General features: G+C 40.7%; 1 protein-coding gene across 1 annotated transcript in view; it reads left to right on the top strand.

The window, feature by feature from the left end:
* LOC144786107 (ATP-sensitive inward rectifier potassium channel 12) overlaps nt 1–18,805 on the top strand; it is a 236,252-nt gene extending 217,447 nt beyond the window's left edge. The window contains exon 2 of the mRNA XM_078665062.1: nt 15,528–18,805. Coding sequence (XP_078521188.1) covers nt 15,650–16,945 — 1,296 coding nt within the window. The 5' untranslated portion in view covers nt 15,528–15,649 and the 3' untranslated portion in view covers nt 16,946–18,805. The remainder of the gene's footprint in view (nt 1–15,527) is intronic.
* Nucleotides 18,806–20,407: the final 1,602 nt, after the last annotated feature.

Genomic DNA, 20,407 nt, shown 5'->3' with positions numbered 1-20,407 from the left:
AAAATCTGAAACGTGCAATATTACAATGAAGAATAGGAATGGCCCAGTTTAAGGGGTGATCCAAATGTAAATTGTTATGGGTGTGGTGGCACAATTTATATTCCTTCCAGAACTACAATGTATTTTTATTCAGGCTTTCAGAAATCAATAGGCAAAGCCAGTCTTTAAATATTTGTGCCGAAATTTGCCCATAAGTCCAGTCAAAGAGCTCCTGAGTTGAGGACAGGATATACAAAACTTTTTAACTGTCTCACCCTCTGATTCACTAGATTAGAGGGTTTATAACTTGTTAAACACAAAACATGCTTAGAAATGTTTACAGATTCAGTATTTGAAAGGGGCGTGTTTAGGGCATCCTTTCCCAGTACAAAATGGGTAACCTATGTATCATGGTTTCAGAACGTAAATCCTGTTGTACACCACTGAAAAGTTATCGACTTCGAAGTTGGGGTGGTACCTCATTTGCAATGGGGAAGCAGCTGCCTTGGGGCCCCTTCCCATTTATGAATTTTGGGTAGCAGCTTCAAGGGGAGTAAGGCGTGGTCTTTTGGTCCAATATCTCCCCTCAATTAATTTTTTTTTAAACTGAATACCTTTTTTTTTTTTAAAGCAATCCTGATTCCATTAAGCAAATTGGACGCCTTGAAAAAACAATATTGGTCTACTGTCCCTTGCAGGCCGCCATCACTGTCTTTGCAGCTAATCAGAGGGAATCACACTGTGTCATCTGTCGATTGTTCAGCGACCCTCTCCAAATTGTTATTTCATGGACTGACCTATTAGTACATTGGTCAGTTCATAAAATAGCTTAGTGGTAAAAAAAAATCTGTATGCAAATTGTGAGCGCTTTTTGTGACCACAGCTTTAGAACATATGTATGGTGCGTATAGAGCAGAGTTCACCAGGCAATTTGCTGATATTGTGCTGAAAATGAACTCCATAAAACTTTGCAGAAACTGAAGAAGTAAAAAAAGGAAATCTGATTTGCCATATGTGTAACTGGACACACGTGCCTTTTTGGGGGCAGAAGGTGTGCTTGATATTAGTTGACAATAACACTAAACTATTGATCCTGCCATGGAGTATATGTATGTAAGTAGAAACAACAATTCCTGTGGATCATATAAACAAAATAGATAATAATTTTACTACCCCCCACCCTGCCCCTCCCCCTTCCCACATCACCGCCCTGCAGTAACTCCTACTGCCGACCGCTACTGGTCGACAGCGTTTCAAACCCATGGGCTGTTGAAAGGAACGCGGTCACATTCGTAACCACGAGGCAGCCCCGAGCGCGCGTCTTGCCCTCCATTGACGCCGCATTCCTGATGCTGCCGGACATTACCTCCGGTGTGCAATTGCCCACTTTTCCTTTCAGTGTACTTCCTGATGCCTGTCTGTAACAAGCAACTTCCCTCTCACTAGGTGCCCGGCCGGGCCCTATGTGAGTAGCACACTTCCTTATCACGTGTTTTCTGAGCACCTTTTGGTTTGTCAACACTGAGATAACATTTTTCGGGTGGACCTCATTTTTAGCTCCTGATGAGACCCCTCATTAATCATGGGGTCGAAACCGTTATTTCTCCTTGCATAATATATACCCTGGTTCCTTGTGAGTAGGGTTGCCCTTGTTTTTTTGTTTTATTGTTCTTTTTTTATTAGGTTTTATTAAAACCTTATATAATGTACAGATAGAGTAGAACAAATAGTTGAGCAAAACATCAAAATGATTCACAAATTATATCAGTGGTGGCTATGTAAACAATACAGTAGGGACAGGCATCACATAGGGTTGCCCTTGTTCTTGATCACAATGAAGTGTATGTACCCATTGCTGTCAATGATGACATTTCTATAGCAACTGGTCGCCTTGGGTGATTTTTAGGAAGTGAACAGTAACATTTGCCTGGTGCTACATGTCTTCAACATGTCAAATAGGGTCAGACCCATGTTTCACTTAGTTCAAGGCAGTGTGTCAATAGCTCTTGAAAGTTGCAGAGAGAAGCCAGCATAGCATTTCCATTGAATGATAAGGAGGGTGCACCTATGGGTTTCAGGAAATAAGATGAGATGTGGACAGGTGAGAGATGGGGCTCCATATTTAGAACACTCCTGGATAGTCCTTTGTACAGTTTTTGCCCTTTATACCTCACAAATGTTTTCACTATCTGTCAGAGCAAGATAGGTGACTAGATTCAGACAATTTTCAGGTCAAATGCTAATGCTTGGATTGAAACCCAAAGACCCAGGAGCAAAAATCACCAATAGAAATTCTGGGGCATATTTACAAGCCCCTATCGTCACCACAACGGCGATAGGGGCCTCGTCTTATTTACAAGGCCTTGTTAATCCACTTAATGTGGCTTAACGCTGCCTTGTAAACAAGGCCCCCTTTCACGCTATGCTTAGCGTGAAAGGGGAGGGCAACTGGTGTTGCTGTGGGCGTTCCACAACACCCATTGATTTTGACACTGCCTCTTATGTACAAGGGCAACGTAAATAGGAGGCAGCACCAAAATTAAGACCAGGGAAAACCTGATCTTAAACAGGCTAAACGAGGAGAAATGCTTTATTTCACCTCGTTTTTGCTGTTTCCATGTGTGCTGCCTTGTGCAGCACACATAGAAACTGCAAATTGCCTATGATTGTTTATGTGCAGGAAGGTCCCCCTTCCTGCACGTAAACAATCATTTTAAAAAAATGGCGTTTTGCAACTTACATGTGTTCTGCATTAAGCAGCACACATAGAAGTGTTTAAAACGTAATTTAAAGATTGTTTAGGTGCAGGAAGGAAGACCTTGCTGCACATTTACAATCTTGCCCTCAACACAGGCACCCTTGCACTATGGTGCAAGGGGGCCTGCGTTGGCGCTAGGCAGCTAACGTTAGCGCCAGCACAGGGGGAAATGCAGAGCTGCACCATATTCTAGTAAATATGGTGCAGCCCTGCGTTTCTAAAGTGACGAAGCGTGTCGTTCAGGGCCGGACTGGCCTTAGCGGGCACCGGGCGTTTCCCCGGTAGGCCGCTAGGGTGGGGGCCGGTTTGGGCCCCAGGGGGGCGTTTTTGTTATGGGGTCGGCAATATCGGCCCCCTGTAACTAAATCTGCCGAAACCGGCCATTGCAAACTGCTCAGCTGCACTCCCCCTCACCCCAGGGGGGCCAGCTGAGCAGTTTGCCAGGGCCGGTTTCTGTTCCCAGTCCGGCCCTGGTGTCGTTAGCCTTCTTGCCTTAACGGCACGCTTTGCCACTTCATTGTAAATGTGCCTCTTAAGATATTATGGAGCGCGGGATTGGTTCCTGGGCATTAACAAGGGTGGGAGCGGAGAGGGATAGATTCGCTGTTTGCTCTAGTCCAATGGGATATGAGAGCACTGACAGCCTAAGCCCTTATAACCCTCCATCTGGGGTTGAAATTCTGCCACTTTTTGTCATGATGACAGAGCGACACAGATGTTTAAATACAGTGAATGTGTTTGTGTGTGGAAATCTGTGGGTGTGCATGTGTGTGCCTATATAAGTCTGTATGTGTATATTGTGTGCGCGCACGTGTAGTCTGTATATGTGTGTGCGTACAAGTGTCTATGACTGAGTGTGTGTATATGTGTACGTGTATGTGTGTACATGCATGTGGGTGTGTGTATTCATTTTTTGCCCTATTAACTCAGAAATAAATAAGGCAATATATCAAGAAATAGGAAATGGATTGCACTATTTTTCTTTAAAGATTCTTCTTTCAGATAGAATATATAGCTTGTATTATTTTTAAACCCTTAGGGCCACATGCATCGTTGTAGGAATTTGCGATTCCTAAATTGCGAAAATTAAGGAATCGCAATTTAGGAATCGCAAATTCCTATGCATCAAGAAATCGCAAAACTTTTTGCGATTTTTTAATTTTCCTTATTTGCGATTCCTTAATTGCGAATCGCAATTAAGGAATTGCTTTACATTGATTCCTATGGGCCTAGAGGCCTTTAGGAATCAATGGGAAGGCATTCTCATTTTGCGAATTTGCAATTAAGGAGTCGCAAAATGAGAATGCAATTTCAATGGTGCAGGGGGGTCCAAAGGACCCCCCCTGCACCCCTGAAATGTTACGTAAGTACGTTTTACTCACACACATGTCCCAAGGGCATGTGTGTGTGTAAAATATAAGTTTCAAAAATGCACTTTTGTGCATTTTTGAAACTTTTCGGAAATTACCATGAAGGTTTACTTCATGGTAATTTTCCCCTTCCTAATTCGCAATGTAAAAAAAATCATCATAGCATTTAAGAAATCGCAAAATTTGCGATTTCTTAAATGCTATTGCAATTTAAGAAATCGCAAAAAATTGCAATTTCTTAAATTGCAAACATTTTTTTTTTTTATGATGCATCCCAAAAAAGGTTTTTGCATTCGCAAACGGCCGAAAATTGCGATTCGCACCGTTTGCGAATGCAAAAACCAATGATGCATGTGCCCCTTATTGTGATCTCAATTGCTGGTTTGACTTTGGCTCTTCCTCTATATTAAACGAAGAACACCCGAGCCAAGCCAATGAGTGACCTTGAGCCAGGCACGAGCCTCTCTTGGTTCGCTTAGAGCCAGTCTCCACCATCACTGTGCAGTTTGGCTACCTGCCTGTCCTGCGGTGCTGAAGTTGCCAGACGCGGCTCAAGGACTGATGGACGTGTCTCTGGCGGTTGGGAACAATGACATTGACCTCTTCTAACATAACCCTCAAGGTCACGAACAACGTCAAGCTGAGAGTTCCTTAACTATGATTTGTTGCTACGTAGAAGCTGACTCTGGGAGGTGACGTATTAATAACGCGCCTGTGTCAATGAGTGAGCGTCAGACACGAAGATATTATTTATTACGTCTATGCAAAATGAGTGCGGCTAAAATTACAACATTTCAAGTGCACACGCAAAGTTCTGCGGCGCTCTACAGATTAGATTCACAAAAGGCATTGGCAAGTGCAAGCACGCTCGACTAGGCCGAATGGGCCTGGTTCACCTAAAAGACTGGTGCAGAACGGCAGCGGTATGTAAACATGACCAGAGGCAATGGCAGCTGGTGTATAGATGGATGATTGATGGATGACTGCGCTTACATAGGTCATACTAAACATTCCGCCTCTGGGCGCTTTTGTGTGTTACCTGACCTGAGCCCAGCATAGGTTTAGGGGAAGAAAAAAACACCATTCCAGCTGTCTACTTTTCTGAGGTCCCAGGTACCTTATCAGGAAATTTGACGTGACAAGCAGTCAAGTGCGTAAATCTTGTAATTTAGGTGGTGATCCCCAATCTTTCTTATATATGATGGTGTACATAATCTACATTGTGGCCTAGTGGCCGGAGTTCCGGACTTTGGAGTCTCGGCGTCGGCTCAACATCCTGTGATTCTGGGCAAATCACTATGGGGCATATTATCAAGAAACGGCGTTAAAATTATCGATGCTTTAGCGCGCTAAAGCGGCGATAATGGGCTTGATAATATGCCCTGGTTCTGGTGTGAACATGGGCTTCTATTGGAATTCTCAAGGGCATATTATCAAGCCCATTATTGCCGCTTTAGCGACAGTTTTCTGCCGCTAAAGTGGCGATAATTTTAACGCCGTTCTTGATAATTTGCCCCTAAATCTCCCCGTGCCTACCGAAAAGGAATGTTTCTTTGTGTAATGCAACTGGTGGTCAAGTAGAAAGCGCTCCAAAACCTTCGGGTCGAGTTCACGCTATATAAAACTTCAGGGAAAAAAGTTGCCTCGGTGTCAGAATATTTTATAGGCGTCAGGTAGGGCCAATGAGAAAGCACTGTTGGTGTCTCCTTCACACACTGCAGAAAACATCACAAACGTAAATAATAAAAATATAAACATGCTCTATTCATTAATGACCACTAGAAAATAAATTCCAATCAAACACTCAGCTATGAAGACAGGGGAGGCTTCAGTTATTTTCTTTCCAGAGAGGCCCTGGGGTACAATTCTAGTTATGTGTGGCAGGCAGCCCTGCTAAATCTTTATTACTTTGGGCCAGGTCACGTGTATTCTGACTGTTTCCATATAAAATGACTTTATTTCGGACGCTGTAGTTTCAGGTGATGCATACACTGAGTGCAGTCCAGTGACATTGAGAGATTTGTGTTATGAAAACATCCCCATATTTTTTCCCAACATGTAAAATGATGCTTGCAAAAAAGACCATCAAACCAGCAGCTCAGTTTCCGTTGAAAAAAAATCACACAATGTTAATGTGCCCTTAACCAGAAATGAAACAGAAATATATTGATCTGCTGTTGTTAATAGTCCTCCTGAAACAGCCGCGTGCAGCATCGAGAGCTTGGCCGCTTGCCCAATTGAATTCATTGCAGGCGCCTCAGACCCCAGGGCACGGCAGAGCTGACTGGTCCATGATGCCAATGACACATATTAGCCAATCGGAAAACAGAATCTCTCAGAACCCTGCTGGACAATCACTTGCATGTCCCCACGTCCTTCCAGGGGCTGGTTCTGGATGTATGCTTTAATACGCTGATTCTGAAGCAAGACATATTTCATTTTTGGGTCTCTTGGAAGCGCATCTGTACTTTGGCCTGGCCTGCAGTGGCCGAGAGATGATGTACTTTTGATTAAAACTGTGCCCGAAATCCCAAACTACGCAAAAAGACACGTTGTGAAAGGTAAATGCGTTTTAATAAGAGCAACCTTGGCTCACGTTTGATATCTTGGACTGAGTAGCAAGGCAATGAACAGTGCATTTTCAATCTATAGATTCATGGGGCTGCCTTCACTTCTGTCCCATATAGCCGATTATCTCCGTCCCCTTCTGAAGCCTTCCATCACCTTCAGGGAGCACCCCCACAGTCAGGGATGGCTGTAGCACTGGTGGCGCCCTATGCAACAATGTTTGATAACTCCCCCAATGACCACCTCTGCCACGGATTCCCTCACTACCACCATTTAACAGTGCCCCTCAAGCCTCCATAACCACTCTCTCTCTGATTCATTTAGTTTTATAGCGCCTCTCATACCAGTGTAAGGTGTCAGATCTCTTTATATAACACACACATTGCACAGAGACAACCATACGTGTGTAGGTCAGTGTATAGGGAATGTTACATGTTCCGCCTGTTTCAGGAGGACTAATGGTGTAGGAGTCACATGTCATCCAAACTGCTAGGCAGTATTGTTTAAGAGTGCTTGGCCTGGAAAAGCACAACGTCTGAATTTAAAACTGCATTGTTAGGGGTTCTCTTTAATAATAAGAATTGATTTCTTCCCAAACGAACCCTTTTTGCAAGATTAGGATAATGAAAGACTGGGGAAAAAAACCATATAGCTCCAATATAAAAACCTTGCACTTTGCATGCAGCTCTTTGATGACAGTTAATAGCTCACTTTGCTATATTAGGATTTTAAATTATAAACTGCAAGTAACAAAATTATCTCTCTGACAAAAGCAGTGACCCACTGACCTATTTACATTATATGTACTCTGTGATCTGCATGGTAAACGTTCTTTGCAACAGGCATATCCACCCTCTGCGCTACTTCATGATGAGTCCAAACTTCCCCTAGACAAAACTCAGGGTCTCTCTCCAGGAAAAACATTAATCACTGGAGTCATCTTGACATTTTTATTGATGCCTTAAAATTGCTGGAGGCAAGGAATGCAGCAGTGGGTGCTTTTAAAACGATAATATACTTGCAAACATGGTGCCACCACCCCAAGTCAGCGCCCGGTACAGTGAGACCGGTCGCACCGCCCTAAAGCCGGCCCTGCCCACAATGTATCCCACAAAGCAGAGGAGACAAGGAATCCAGAGGGATGCCCTTCCTGAAGGTACACAGGTGGCATCAGAGTAATCCACTGGTGAATCTCAATGCAGCAAGCTCATGTCATCTCTCCACACCCTTTATTGAGCATCACCCCTCTGAAGCTCTTGACATCATGTGTTCAGGTGCGGGGGGGAGGGGGGGTTCATGCGGGGGGGAGGGGGAGGTGCTGTTGTTCTAAAGGCCCATAGTCTGAACCCCTTATTTACCTAAATTATTCATCTTGGCTGCAGGTTTGGTCTTTCATTTCAAGTAAGCTGCAGTTCTAGGGTTGGATGAATGTATAAATAATAAAATCATAATTTCTAGCTACGTATGGGGTGTACCTGTAGCTCATGTGGTGCAGGGGCCCCGATATGCAGTATGAAGATGTCGCATGGTCTTCTACTGCCACCTAACAATTGTGTTGGCCTTGGGCCTATGACAGAACCAGGGCTGACTCAAAGTAGCAGGGATTGTTTTAGGGTTGAAAGGAAGAGCATTTTAACAGAGCACATGTTTAGTGGACAACACTCCAATTCAGGCATAAAAATATCCAGAATAATAAACAGGAAGCATCCTTATCATGTGGAAATTCTCAACATCTTTGAGAATCTCTGAGAGGGTAAGCCACTGATAGACAGGCCGGACTTAATAAAAAGCAATAGGCTGTTGACTTAACTGTAGTCTCAGTATGGCGTCATGCAATAACTGGTAATGCCTCTTCTTCATCACACCCTCACATTCTTTTCATTCTCCTACACACTGGTGGATCCAGGTAGAAGCTACTTGAGAAGAGCTGAGAGCTAAAGGTTTACATTAAGAAAAATATGCAAGAGGACTAGTGATCCTATTTCAAGGAAATAACGAGCAGAGCAAGGACAGTTATTAATGATAGGAAGAAAAGTAGGTAATACTTGTGTTCATACAGAAGGTGAGAATGGGCCACCTTATTAACAGCTCATTTTTTAAAAGTGAGAAATCTACTTCTGTTTATTACTCCTCTTAGACTTGGAGTAGATAGCTAGACTTTATAGGAACCACAAGGAATCTGGGGAGCACTGCTGTAAATCTACAACAATCGTAGATTTTCAGGATTTCTCTAAGTGAAAAAATAAACCAAGATGTGATTTGGTGGAAAGTTTGTGTTGGACAGTGGTTTATTGGTAGGTGCAGGTAGGTACTTACAGTTAGTAATAACACCACAATCACAAAAAAGGTCCAGACAAGTCACAATAAATGATTCCTTGATCAACCCATGGTAGCTTGGCAGACGAACAGCCAGGCTTAATTTAGGAGACAGGTGTGTAAAACATTTAATATCAGCAAAACAGTAAGTAAGTAAAAGACACAACGCAATACAAAACCAACACCAATTCATAAAAATAGACAATATTTTTATCTTTTGAATGACACCCAAATGACAAACATCCAAAGTAGGGAACTAGAAATATGAATTTTTAAAGATTAAATTAAATGATTTGTTTTCTAGTGCCAAAAAAAATGAAGCGTCGTTTGTGGCTATCTGATTGCGCTGGATTGGGACAATGTCAGAGTTTCCCGCTGACCGCGATGTAGCACAGGTTGGCTACAATGAGTGCTAAGTCCCGGTCAAGATTGTACTTACACACTAAGTCACTTTTTTGGAGCTTTACTCTCATCAACAGGCTCGTCAGTGGGTCCTTGGGTCTTTCAGATCTGATGTTCGATTTGTCGATAGGGGCCTGGTCCTGTGCAATGCCTCAGTGGTTCTTTCTGCTCAAAAACAGGGAGCTCCGTAGCTTTCTACAGAACAAACCAGCATGGTCAGGCCGATTCGATGACGATGGCTTGACTCTCGACATCGAGCTGATCTTCTCCTGGAGCTTTTTCTCAGACTTTGGCAAAAAGTTCCCAAACTTTCAGATATTCTTCTGAAAGGTTTGCTTTGGGTCAGAACATGCCCACCACTACCGGCAATGGGTTCTGGAGCTCTGGTTTGCCTCTTAGGGTCTGTGGCTCAATCTCCCACAATGCACCTGGTCAGTCCAGAAAAAAACAGGTGAAGCTGGTCAGCTGGAGTAGTCCTTTCAGTGTATGATGGAGGTGGCTTTTCCCAGCACTTTTCTACCTGTTGCTCCTCCGGGAGTCCACTCCTTATCATTTCAAACAGGCACAGTCCTTTCTTGTGTGGAGCCTTGAGAGTGCAGCAGTTTCAGTCCTTCTGAGTGCAAGACGTTTGTGGTAAAGCTCAAGGGTCCAGTAGGGCAGGCCTTCTTCTCCAGATGTTTCAGGCAGGGATCTGAGATGCTCCTGTAGATCTCCCATATTTATTCCTCATTCTGGGCTGACAAGGGGGGGGGGGACCTTTACCAGTGGGGTTCAAGTTGCCACCTCCTGCCATAGCATCTTCCTGGGAAGAGGTGTGGCGCCGCGGCTAGGGCGACTCTGGAATCTGGGGATCACGGTTCGAACCCCAGCACTGGCGGCAGATTAGCCCAGCACCATGCGACTCTGGGCAATAGCTTGCTTAATCTTCCCGATGGCCCCCATTGCCTAGAGACCCTTACGGGTGATTGTGCGCTTTACAAATGTGGATTATTATTAATATTTGTCCCAGAATGCACATTTCTCCAAAGATCTAAATGGAGAAACTCTCTCCTTGGAGTTCAGGTCTGGCTAAACCAACGCTGAGATGTGGCTAACATTTGCCTATGCTCCCCTTCCAGCCCCTCTCCTAATCTAATTAGAGGGACTTCCATCTGGCTGGAGATCAAGGAAACTGGGGCTAGCCTGGGCCCTGCACCATCTTTGGTTCTACCTTTGAAGTCCAGTTAATCTTCCCATCCCCCTTACTGTCCCTGGCTTCTCCAGGAAGCAAATCTCCTCCCACCAAATGGCTGAATTGCTTCAGCCCCAGGCCTCTTCACACCTAATCAGGGAGCAGCATGACTAAGGCTGTCAGAGGCTGGCCAATCAGAAGAGGCTGCTACTGTGCTGTTATAGGGAACTTCGGGAAAGTAAGTTTTAAAATTCCTTTCCTGCAATAGGTATAATTAATCCCACCCTGGCAAGTTGTTGGATGTATTGTAATTATGATGTTGACAGTTTGAATTATGTTGCTAGCTAACTCCTGCCAAAAGTTAGACTTTAATAAAGTTTGAAAATGCATTCCCATGTTAGCTATGGATCTAGCAGCACTACAATGAGGGGAATTAATTTGGCTGGTTTTCCCTCACCAGAGCATATAAAACATATTTTATAATGTCCTTGCTTTTAATAACAAGGCACCATACCATTGGGGCACCTAGGGTAGACCGAAGGGTTGACCTATATGCAATAAAACAATAGTTTTGGACTTTGAGAGTACTTTTAATTCCAAAGTCAAATGTGTACACAGTTATATTTTAAAACTAGCCTGCAAGGCAGGGCTGGATTTAAAATGATACCAGCCACCACAGAAATGCACCCTTAAGTGTGTTAAGTCTACTGGGGTCGCTAAACCTACATGCCCTACCCTATAATAGGGACTTATGGGTAAGTTATCTTAGTCAATTGTAATTACACCAATTACCATATACTTCTGAAGGACAGAACACTGGCCTTGGGTCTAGTTAGGAGAGCCCAGGGAACTTTCAGAGTCAGTAACCACTAGTCTCAGTAAAAAAAAATGGGGATGATCAGGGCAAAAATTATGACTGTCCTATAGTTTGTATAAGTGCATTAGAACGATTTTTGCTGTTGCAAAAATTTTATTCAACAATTTTAATCGCACAGTTGAACAACAACATATGCTTGCTGTCTGCTAGAGACAAATTGCTTAAATATGGGTTTTTTCTCCACAATTTCCCTTGCTAGAAAGGCACTTACTCCCTCTTTTTACAGAAACAATTGTCCCCAAATTATGTGATTACCGGCAGACTTGCAATTTTGTGGTTGGCCAACTATTTATCCAATGTGACACACCCAGAAGCACTATCTAGCCTCCTTCAAACCTAAACTTAGAATGCCGGAAAAAAACACCATACTAGTTGATTTTCTACCATTGTGCATACTAAAACTTCACAATAGTTGATTCTGCAATTCATATGGTGGAATTTGATAGCTCAAAATTATGTTCTGTCCACATAAATATGATTTAGGTGTGATTTGAGCTTGTAGTTATGCTTCGTGCTTGCTATTTTGCATTGATGGTGATATTTGTAACACACTTATTCCAGTGCTAAGATTATTGACCTGGAGTGATTCATGGTTTATGTTAGTTTGCGGAGCGATTCGTCTCTGTGTTATAATACATGGGATTCTGTAATCCCTGTATAAATGCAAGTCTCTAATTTCTTTCTAATAGGTGACTAGTGAAGCACTCAGTTGCCGATTATAATAAAAAGATGTCAGAACTTAACTATTATAAGTCATTGCAGTCAAGTTCTGAGTCACTAAGCTAGCTGCCTGAGTCAGCAGTCAAGGTGAAAGGCTGGTCAGGTCATGGAGCAAAATTGACACAGCTGTTTAAAGCAATAAAAACAGAATGTTGCTTTTCTTTCTTCTGCTCTATTTTAATAGCTTACAGTGACAAGCAGAGAGTGTGTGCTTATTTTTGCACTCTTTATATAGAGAAAATCTAGAATCTTTCTACATGTTTCTACACATTCTGAGCTACTACAGCTTTTCTTTTAAACTGATTTATATTGAACTGTTTCTAATTTCTGTTTGCAACAAATATCAGGTTTTTGATGTGTTTATTTTTGCACTAGAGGTTTTATTTAAATTTTTCATGTTTTCAAATATGCTCGCTTTTTTCATATGAAAGAGCTATATATCAAGGTTTTAACTGGTTTGTGGGAAAGATAATGGTGTATTATATGGTAAAAAGTACCCCCTGTCGTACATGACAAGGATTTTGCAAGTCACCTTGGAGTTCCATAGCCTTATAAAGGAACTTGGCCTTCGGTTTCGCTAGTCTTTATGGTCATGGAACTCCTTATAATGTACGGCAGAAGGTACTTCATCCCTTATATTATTCATGTGTCTAGGGTTGGGCAGTGTCTTTCATGGTTTCTTGACCCAGTTTCTTGTTTCAGTATCTGTGCATCCTTTTCCAGGTAGCAAAAACTGTTTGTGCAAGTGTCTCTGTTCCTCATACTCCCAGGATCTGTGCCTATTCCTGTGTCTCTTTTCCAGGATCCATATTCATGTTTGCCTGGGCCAGAGATGTTTCTCACCATCCCATAGCCCTTCTTTATGAGATCCACTGTCTATAAATCCTTGTAATACTGTTCAAGTTTTCCTGTTCATGTCTTCTAGGCTTAGTGTCTAATGGCCTTATTACCAGTTTGGCAGTCAGACTGCCGAAGGACTGCGTCCGCTAGGTGAATGCTGCCTCTGTGGCCTACTGATCTCTCTAATACGAGTTTACCGAGGGGCCGGTGGTGTGGCTGCGGCCGTCTTGTGACGGTGGGCAATGTATTTCCATATATACCGATGCCTGTGTGTACATTCCGACTGCATTTGTGTTGAATGCACACATGTGCATGATATATGTGGAAAAATACCACTGACCCTTTGCCGGAGTCCGACCCATATGTGGACAGTCCTGGTAATGGGTACATGGTACCAAAGCAATTACGTGTATTTTGCTGAACACAGGGTGGTATTACTCGGGATGAAGATGCTCCTGTGTAGGGGAGACCTGGAGAAAGGGACCCACACGGAGATCTGCTGGAAAGAACTGGAAAGGGGTGAGTATGCACCCCAAATCCCTAATTTCGGTCAACCTTTAGGTGGTGGTTCGACCGCTAAGGTCAGCTCGTCGGGAAGTCAACTTGTAATATGGACGTTAGTGTTGCACCTCTGTGCTCCCCAATGGAGGCTACCTTCCCCCGACTGTGACCCCGGCATTGTGCTGGCGGTGCCAGCGGTCCATCTACGGTCTTCGCAAAGCCAATCTGCCCAACTCGTAATATGGCAGACAGCTCACTACAGTTGGACCACCACGGCTGGGATAGCGGTCTATGGACCACCGAACTCGTAATAAGGCCCTAAGTCTAGATGTTTAGTTCAACTTGTGGAAAAGAAATAAAGCATTTTACTTACACCTTTAGAAATATTACAAAAAGAGTCTTTATTTTTCTTTCAATTTCTCCATTATACACAAAGACCTGCACAGCCAACACATTTCATTCTTAACTTTGAATTTCTTCAGGACATAGAAGACGTTTTGTGATGTGTCATCATGCTTAATGTTCAAATGTGTCATATCTCTCCTCGTACATGTAATTTCGATTAGTGGCAATCTTTGCAAGATTGATCCCCAGAAATTGTCATATTGTTACATGGGACATGAATACAGAAAAATTATGATAGAAAAGAAAGATGATTAAAATAAGGAATTGAGCCACTAATACTCATATTTGTGGGAGGATTGGCCCTAAACCTTCGAACATTAAGGCCTTCATTTTTTATTTTTTATTAAATTAATCATTGTATAATTAAGCAGGCAATTGGGGTTCCTCATTCTGACCCCCACAATTTTTGTTTGAATCTTATAGATATTAGGTGCTCTCACATCTGTCCTGATGATGATCTCAACTAAATAAGATCAAAACGCTGTTGACTATAGAACAACCTAACTCCTTATTTTATTATATAAAAAAATGTCCTAAGGAGCTAGTATCTTGTTCTTTAACTGGATGCATGTGAAAATGTTTTCCACTCACTATCATACATTTTTCACTTTTTTGTGAGCACTGTATCATAATAATTGAACAAAAAAGATAAAAAATAGGATTATACTCTACATTGTATAATTAAAATGAATTGCAGTACAATACTAAAAATTGTCCTGCTTTTCATTTGCCTTTGATATATTGTGTACAGTTGGGTCCCAAAGAAAAATATATAGTACCCATTGTGTTTTTTTCTTAAAAAGATTCTCGAGACCTATTGGCCTCAAAGAACCACTGTTATTCGCAACATTATTCATTACCCCAGGTTCTTGTAAATTGTGGGATTCCCTTGTTTTTTAAATACACGCTCGTCATCTAGGGCATAGGGTGGACCACTACATTACAATGCGCAGAGGTAGGCGGGGGGCTACTGACTACTTGTCAACCGGTCCCAATCCCACAACGATGGTAGCCGGACAAGCATAATGTGTAAATTATATCTGTAGTAAATGCACTTTCATCACAGAAATTCCCACCAGGTAAATATGCAAGGAAAGTACAAAATTGAAAAACTGTGCAAATAGGTATGTCTTCCTTTACAATCTAAATCCAATCCATTGTTAATCTTGAATACAGCAGACGTTTCACATGGAAAAGATATGGAATTGCACACATTAACTGCTTTAGTTTGTATACATTCCTATGTGCAGACAAAGAATCTATAGGATTGTTCCTATCATTTTACCTGCTCCATAGACTTGGTTTGAAATGATACTATCATGTATATTTAATGATTTTTTTTTATGCTAACTGGTAAGATGCTATTGAATGAACAATGGCTTCTGCGAAGTTCAGTAATTATTTATCAAATGCATTGATAAAAGTATTGAAATAATAACTCATACTCTACCAGTTAATTCAGATTCTTATACTGCTCTATTTAAGTCTCGCTCACCCTCTAAAATCTGGATTATACTTTTGCTTTATGTTATGAAAGATGTGTTGACTAGTAAAAGTTAAATATAATTTACATTATATATTTACTGCACAACTAACTGATTTCTTTTGTTCTCATTATAGATTCTCTGAGTGGTTGCAGATTTTCTCCCCGGACCCTCGCAACGACACTACATTTGAGCCAAAAGTGGAGGGGAAGCAGAAAAGAACTCACTTTCTGAAGCAATCCTTTGCTTTATGCAGGGATGAGTGCAGGCAGGGTCAACCCTTATAGTGTAGTATCCTCGGAAGAAGAAGGACTCCGGTTGACCACCATGCCAGGAGTAAATGGCTTTGGCAATGGTAAGATCCACACCAGGAGGAAGTGTCGGAACAGGTTTGTGAAGAAAAATGGGCAGTGTAATGTCCAGTTTACAAACATGGATGACAAGTCTCAGAGATACATCGCTGACATGTTCACGACTTGCGTAGACATTCGATGGAGGTACATGCTAATGATATTTACACTTGCCTTCTTGGTATCCTGGTTGCTTTTCGGCCTCGTTTTCTGGTTAATCGCATTCATGCATGGAGACTTAGAAAACCCTGCTGGAGATGAGAACTTCAAGCCTTGTGTTCTTCAAGTAAATGGATTTATGGCTGCTTTCTTATTTTCCATTGAAACACAAACAACAATTGGATATGGATTCCGATGTGTAACAGAGGAATGCCCTATTGCTATATTCATGGTGGTCTTTCAGTCAATTGTTGGATGTATAATAGACTCTTTTATGATTGGTGCAATTATGGCAAAGATGGCTCGGCCTAAGAAAAGGGCACAAACTTTACTCTTCAGCCATCATGCAGTGATAGCGATGAGAGATGGGAAACTTAGCTTGATGTGGAGAGTCGGAAATCTTAGGAAGAGCCACATTGTCGAAGCTCATGTCAGAGCTCAGCTAATTAAGCCTCGAATCACAGAAGAAGGGGAATATATACCACTCGACCAAATAGATATCAACGTTGGGTTTGATAAAGGCTTAGACCGTATTTTCTTGGTATCTCCAATTACAATTCTTCATGAAATTGATGAAGAAAGTCCACTGTTTGGGATTAGCCAGCAGGACTTGGAATCGGCTGATTTTGAAATTGTGGTTATTCTTGAAGGGATGGTGGAAGCGACAGCCATGACAGCACAAGCCCGAAGTTCATACTTGGCCAATGAAATTTTGTGGGGCCACCGCTTCGAGCCTGTCCTATTTGAGGAGAAAAACCAATACAAAGTAGACTACTCTCATTTCCACAAAACCTATGAGGTTCCATCAACTCCGCGGTGCAGTGCGAAGGAGATGGTGGAGAATAAGTTTTTGCTTCCGGGCAACAACACTTTCTGCTACGAGAATGAACTGGCTTTTATGAGTCGTGATGAGGATGACGATGATGAGGATGAAGATAGTAGGGGTATGGGAAATCTGAGTCCTGACAGCAGACATGAATTTGACAGACTTCAGGCAACAATAGCATTGGACCAGAGGTCATACAGAAGGGAGTCGGAAATATGACCTTTGTTGACCATTTTCATTTGTTTATTTTGGTTATCCCTTTTTCCCTCGCCCAAAAAGGAACCCATACAATTATGCAGAACAATGCAAGTGCCATAGAAATGTTCTATTTATTTTGTTATTTAGAAATAGGTTCTTTGCAATAACAACAGAAAGGTCTGTGAAAGAAAGAGGTTTCAATCTGTTTGGTGCTTGAACTACCATTTACTAACACAAGTTATTTGAAACTGGAGGAAAACTCATCCAAATTGGTCACTCATTGGATTAGTTCATGGCAGGCTTCTTGCATGCAGAGGATTTTATTCAGTGGAAGCTGAAATGTTTTTTTCAAGCTTGACAGAGAAAGAATTAAAATAGTAAATTCAATATGTAGAAAATTGGAGACTTTTTTAGCAACTTTAGCAAAGTGCTCATTATTTTTTCACACTAGTTTAAAGAGAATAAGCACCAAGGAAATTAACTGAAATACGTGCAGATAATGTTGGATAATGTTCCATGGTTCTGGGGTAAATTGAAAACAATGATATGGATTGGTTACACAGAAAAATTGAGATGATGCAGTCAGAAAGAGAAGCACATTTTTCAAAGGTTCTGATCAAGTGTCAGCATCTGCTCATCTGCCATCAGGTTGAAGTAGAAGGACACTATCACCAAGCTGAGCTTCGGAAAGTCTTGACCAGCAACGACAAGCACAACTTTAGATCAGGATAGCCACACCACGTCTCGAGAATGCTTCTCCTGACAAACGCATTTGAAGGGTTTGAGAAGGACATGGTCTTGAGTCTTAGACAAGCACATTTCCTTGCATCTTTGTAGCGTCCATGTCTCTGTCTGTAAGGATATATAAGTTATAAGTATATGCCATGCTAGTGAAAATAATTGTTGCCCACTACAAACTATTTCGATAAATGTAGTAATAAATGCACATTCACACATTTGTTACTAAAGTGTGAAGGTCAAATTCCATTTTATATTATGCAGTATACTGTAAATGACATGAGAAAGCACTGCATACTATCTCACAGAACTCATGTTAAAATGAATTGACAGAGAAAAACCACTCTGCTAATAGTCATGGCACTCATTTTATGTGATTTTCTCTCAATGCATGGACTTAACACCGGTATGGCATAAATCATATATGCAGATGCACCGATTGTGACATGCTATTCATTAGCGTTGTTCAGGAAGGGATGAGGCATCATGAGCCACTCGAGGCTACCATTCTCACTATTCTGAGCAGTCCACTCTCTCAACAATGGTAATAAATAGCATCTTACACTCTGCATGTATACTACACATTGGCCTACAATATTGCCCTATAATGTTGGGAGCCATGCCTTTAATTTCACAAAACTTCAAATGTTTATATTTTTTTAATTCAGATTTCAATGTAGATATGTTCATTTTCCTTTACATTGATTTTTGCAAAATAAATTGAGAAACAGTTACAACAGGGAAAAAATCCAGTAATGTTAATTTCAGGTGCATATAATAATACAAGGATGCGAGGAAAATGTTTTTTAAGACTATAAGATAATGTGGAGTGGCCATGAGAGTAAAGTACAATAACAATATCTTCAATAATGTCAGAGCACACCCGTTTTTCACATTAGTAGACATGTTACCGAATTTGATTGTTGAACCTTTTTCCAGAAAGTTACTTATGGGAGCATTGTTTGAAGATGGGTGACTCAAAAGCTCTTAAGCCCTTAATTGAATTTGTTTTTGGTAATACTGTCTTCACAATATCTGTTGCCTTGTTTGGTTGAACATGCAAACACCAAACTCCACTTTCCAAGTATGGACTAAAGGTAAAGAAATATGTTACCAAATCCCAAAGACTTACAAATATATATATATATATATATATATATATATATATATATATATATATATATATATATATATATATATATATATATATATATATATATATATATATATATATATGTATGTATATATATATATATATATATATATATATATATATATATATATATATATATATATATATATATATATACTTACACACACACACTTGGATGAGTCAATTAAATGCAATCATGACGTTGTGGAATTTTGCAAACGAAAAAATATATATATAATTTTTTTTTAGTTTTGCAAAATTCCACAACGTCATGATTGCATTTCATTGACTAATCCAAGTGGTGCACATTTCATGTGCAAGTTGCAATTAAGTGGCCGCTTTGTGGTCATCAAAATGGTAGACAAGTCAGTCTTCAGTCTTTCATGTCATTGTTTATTCATCCAAGAGCAAATTTCATTTCTTGAGTGCATTGCAAATTAGTTTGATATACAAATGGATGAATAAACAGTGACGAAATGCGAAGGTTTTAGATATGTATGTATGTGTGCATATGTGTGTGTGTGTATATATATATATATATACATACATTCACACACAAAATAATATATGTATATGTGCATATATATATATATATATATATATATATATATATATATATATATATATATATATATATATATATATATGTGTGTGTGTTTGTGTTTACATGTATACATATTCATTCGTGTGTATCAGTATATACTGATGCACAACTCATTGACAAAACTGCAGATTTTTGCAAATGCCCGATATACAAATATTCTGATATATGCGTTATGCATGTATGTATGTATATATTTATAGATATATATAAACATATACATTAAATTTACTTAATACCTTTGTGAAGGTCACAATGTAGATGTTGCCTAGCAACACAGTGGAATTCTCAGTTTTGACTGTCGTTTAAGAGTGAAATACTCCGTGCTGCTGGCAGCATCAAAGTGAGTAGGACTGCCAGGGTGGAAATGTAGTTTTAATTTTGATTTTAAAAATAAAAACAACATGAAAAAAAGAAAAGTATGAGGCCAGGAAATCGTTTGTGTTTTGATGCCCGCCTTTTTCTCCAATGAGTCTCAGACTCCGAAACATAAACTCTTTCCTGCTGGGATTGGCAGCTGACATTTGATTGGAACCGCCGAAAAGACTGCAAGTGGTAGCTCGACTCAGGTTTAAAAGAACAAGGGATTTTCCCAATCTTGCACATTTTTTTGTAGAAATTTTGGCTCTTCGTAACATTCAAATTTCCTGGGACACTGTTGAAAAGCAGCCGCGTTTCAAATTATGTCGACAAACTGCAGTCTCCCGTTTCGGAATGGAAATCTTCTACGCTATTTTTTATGTTTTAGAGAATATAAAATGTATGTAAATGTTTAATGTATATATGAAGGGTTCTGCTACTCGTCGCATTCTTGCTGTGTAAGCAAGAGCACTTTAGTCATGAGTCTCCCAAAGAAAAATGAGCTTAATGAACACTCTCGTTGTAAACTCTTTTATTTCTCGAACTCCTTTTGACAGATCTTTCTTCTGCCTTAGAAACGCAAAATATCCAATGCCTACCTAACAGTGTTTTTTTTCCTACAGTCAATTAT

This window comes from Lissotriton helveticus, chromosome 10 (assembly GCF_964261635.1).
Source record: "Lissotriton helveticus chromosome 10, aLisHel1.1, whole genome shotgun sequence".
In the NCBI taxonomy this organism is placed as follows: domain Eukaryota; kingdom Metazoa; phylum Chordata; class Amphibia; order Caudata; family Salamandridae; genus Lissotriton; species Lissotriton helveticus.
Note: the sequence above shows the minus strand (reverse complement) of the source record. Positions and strands in the feature narration are given on the sequence as shown.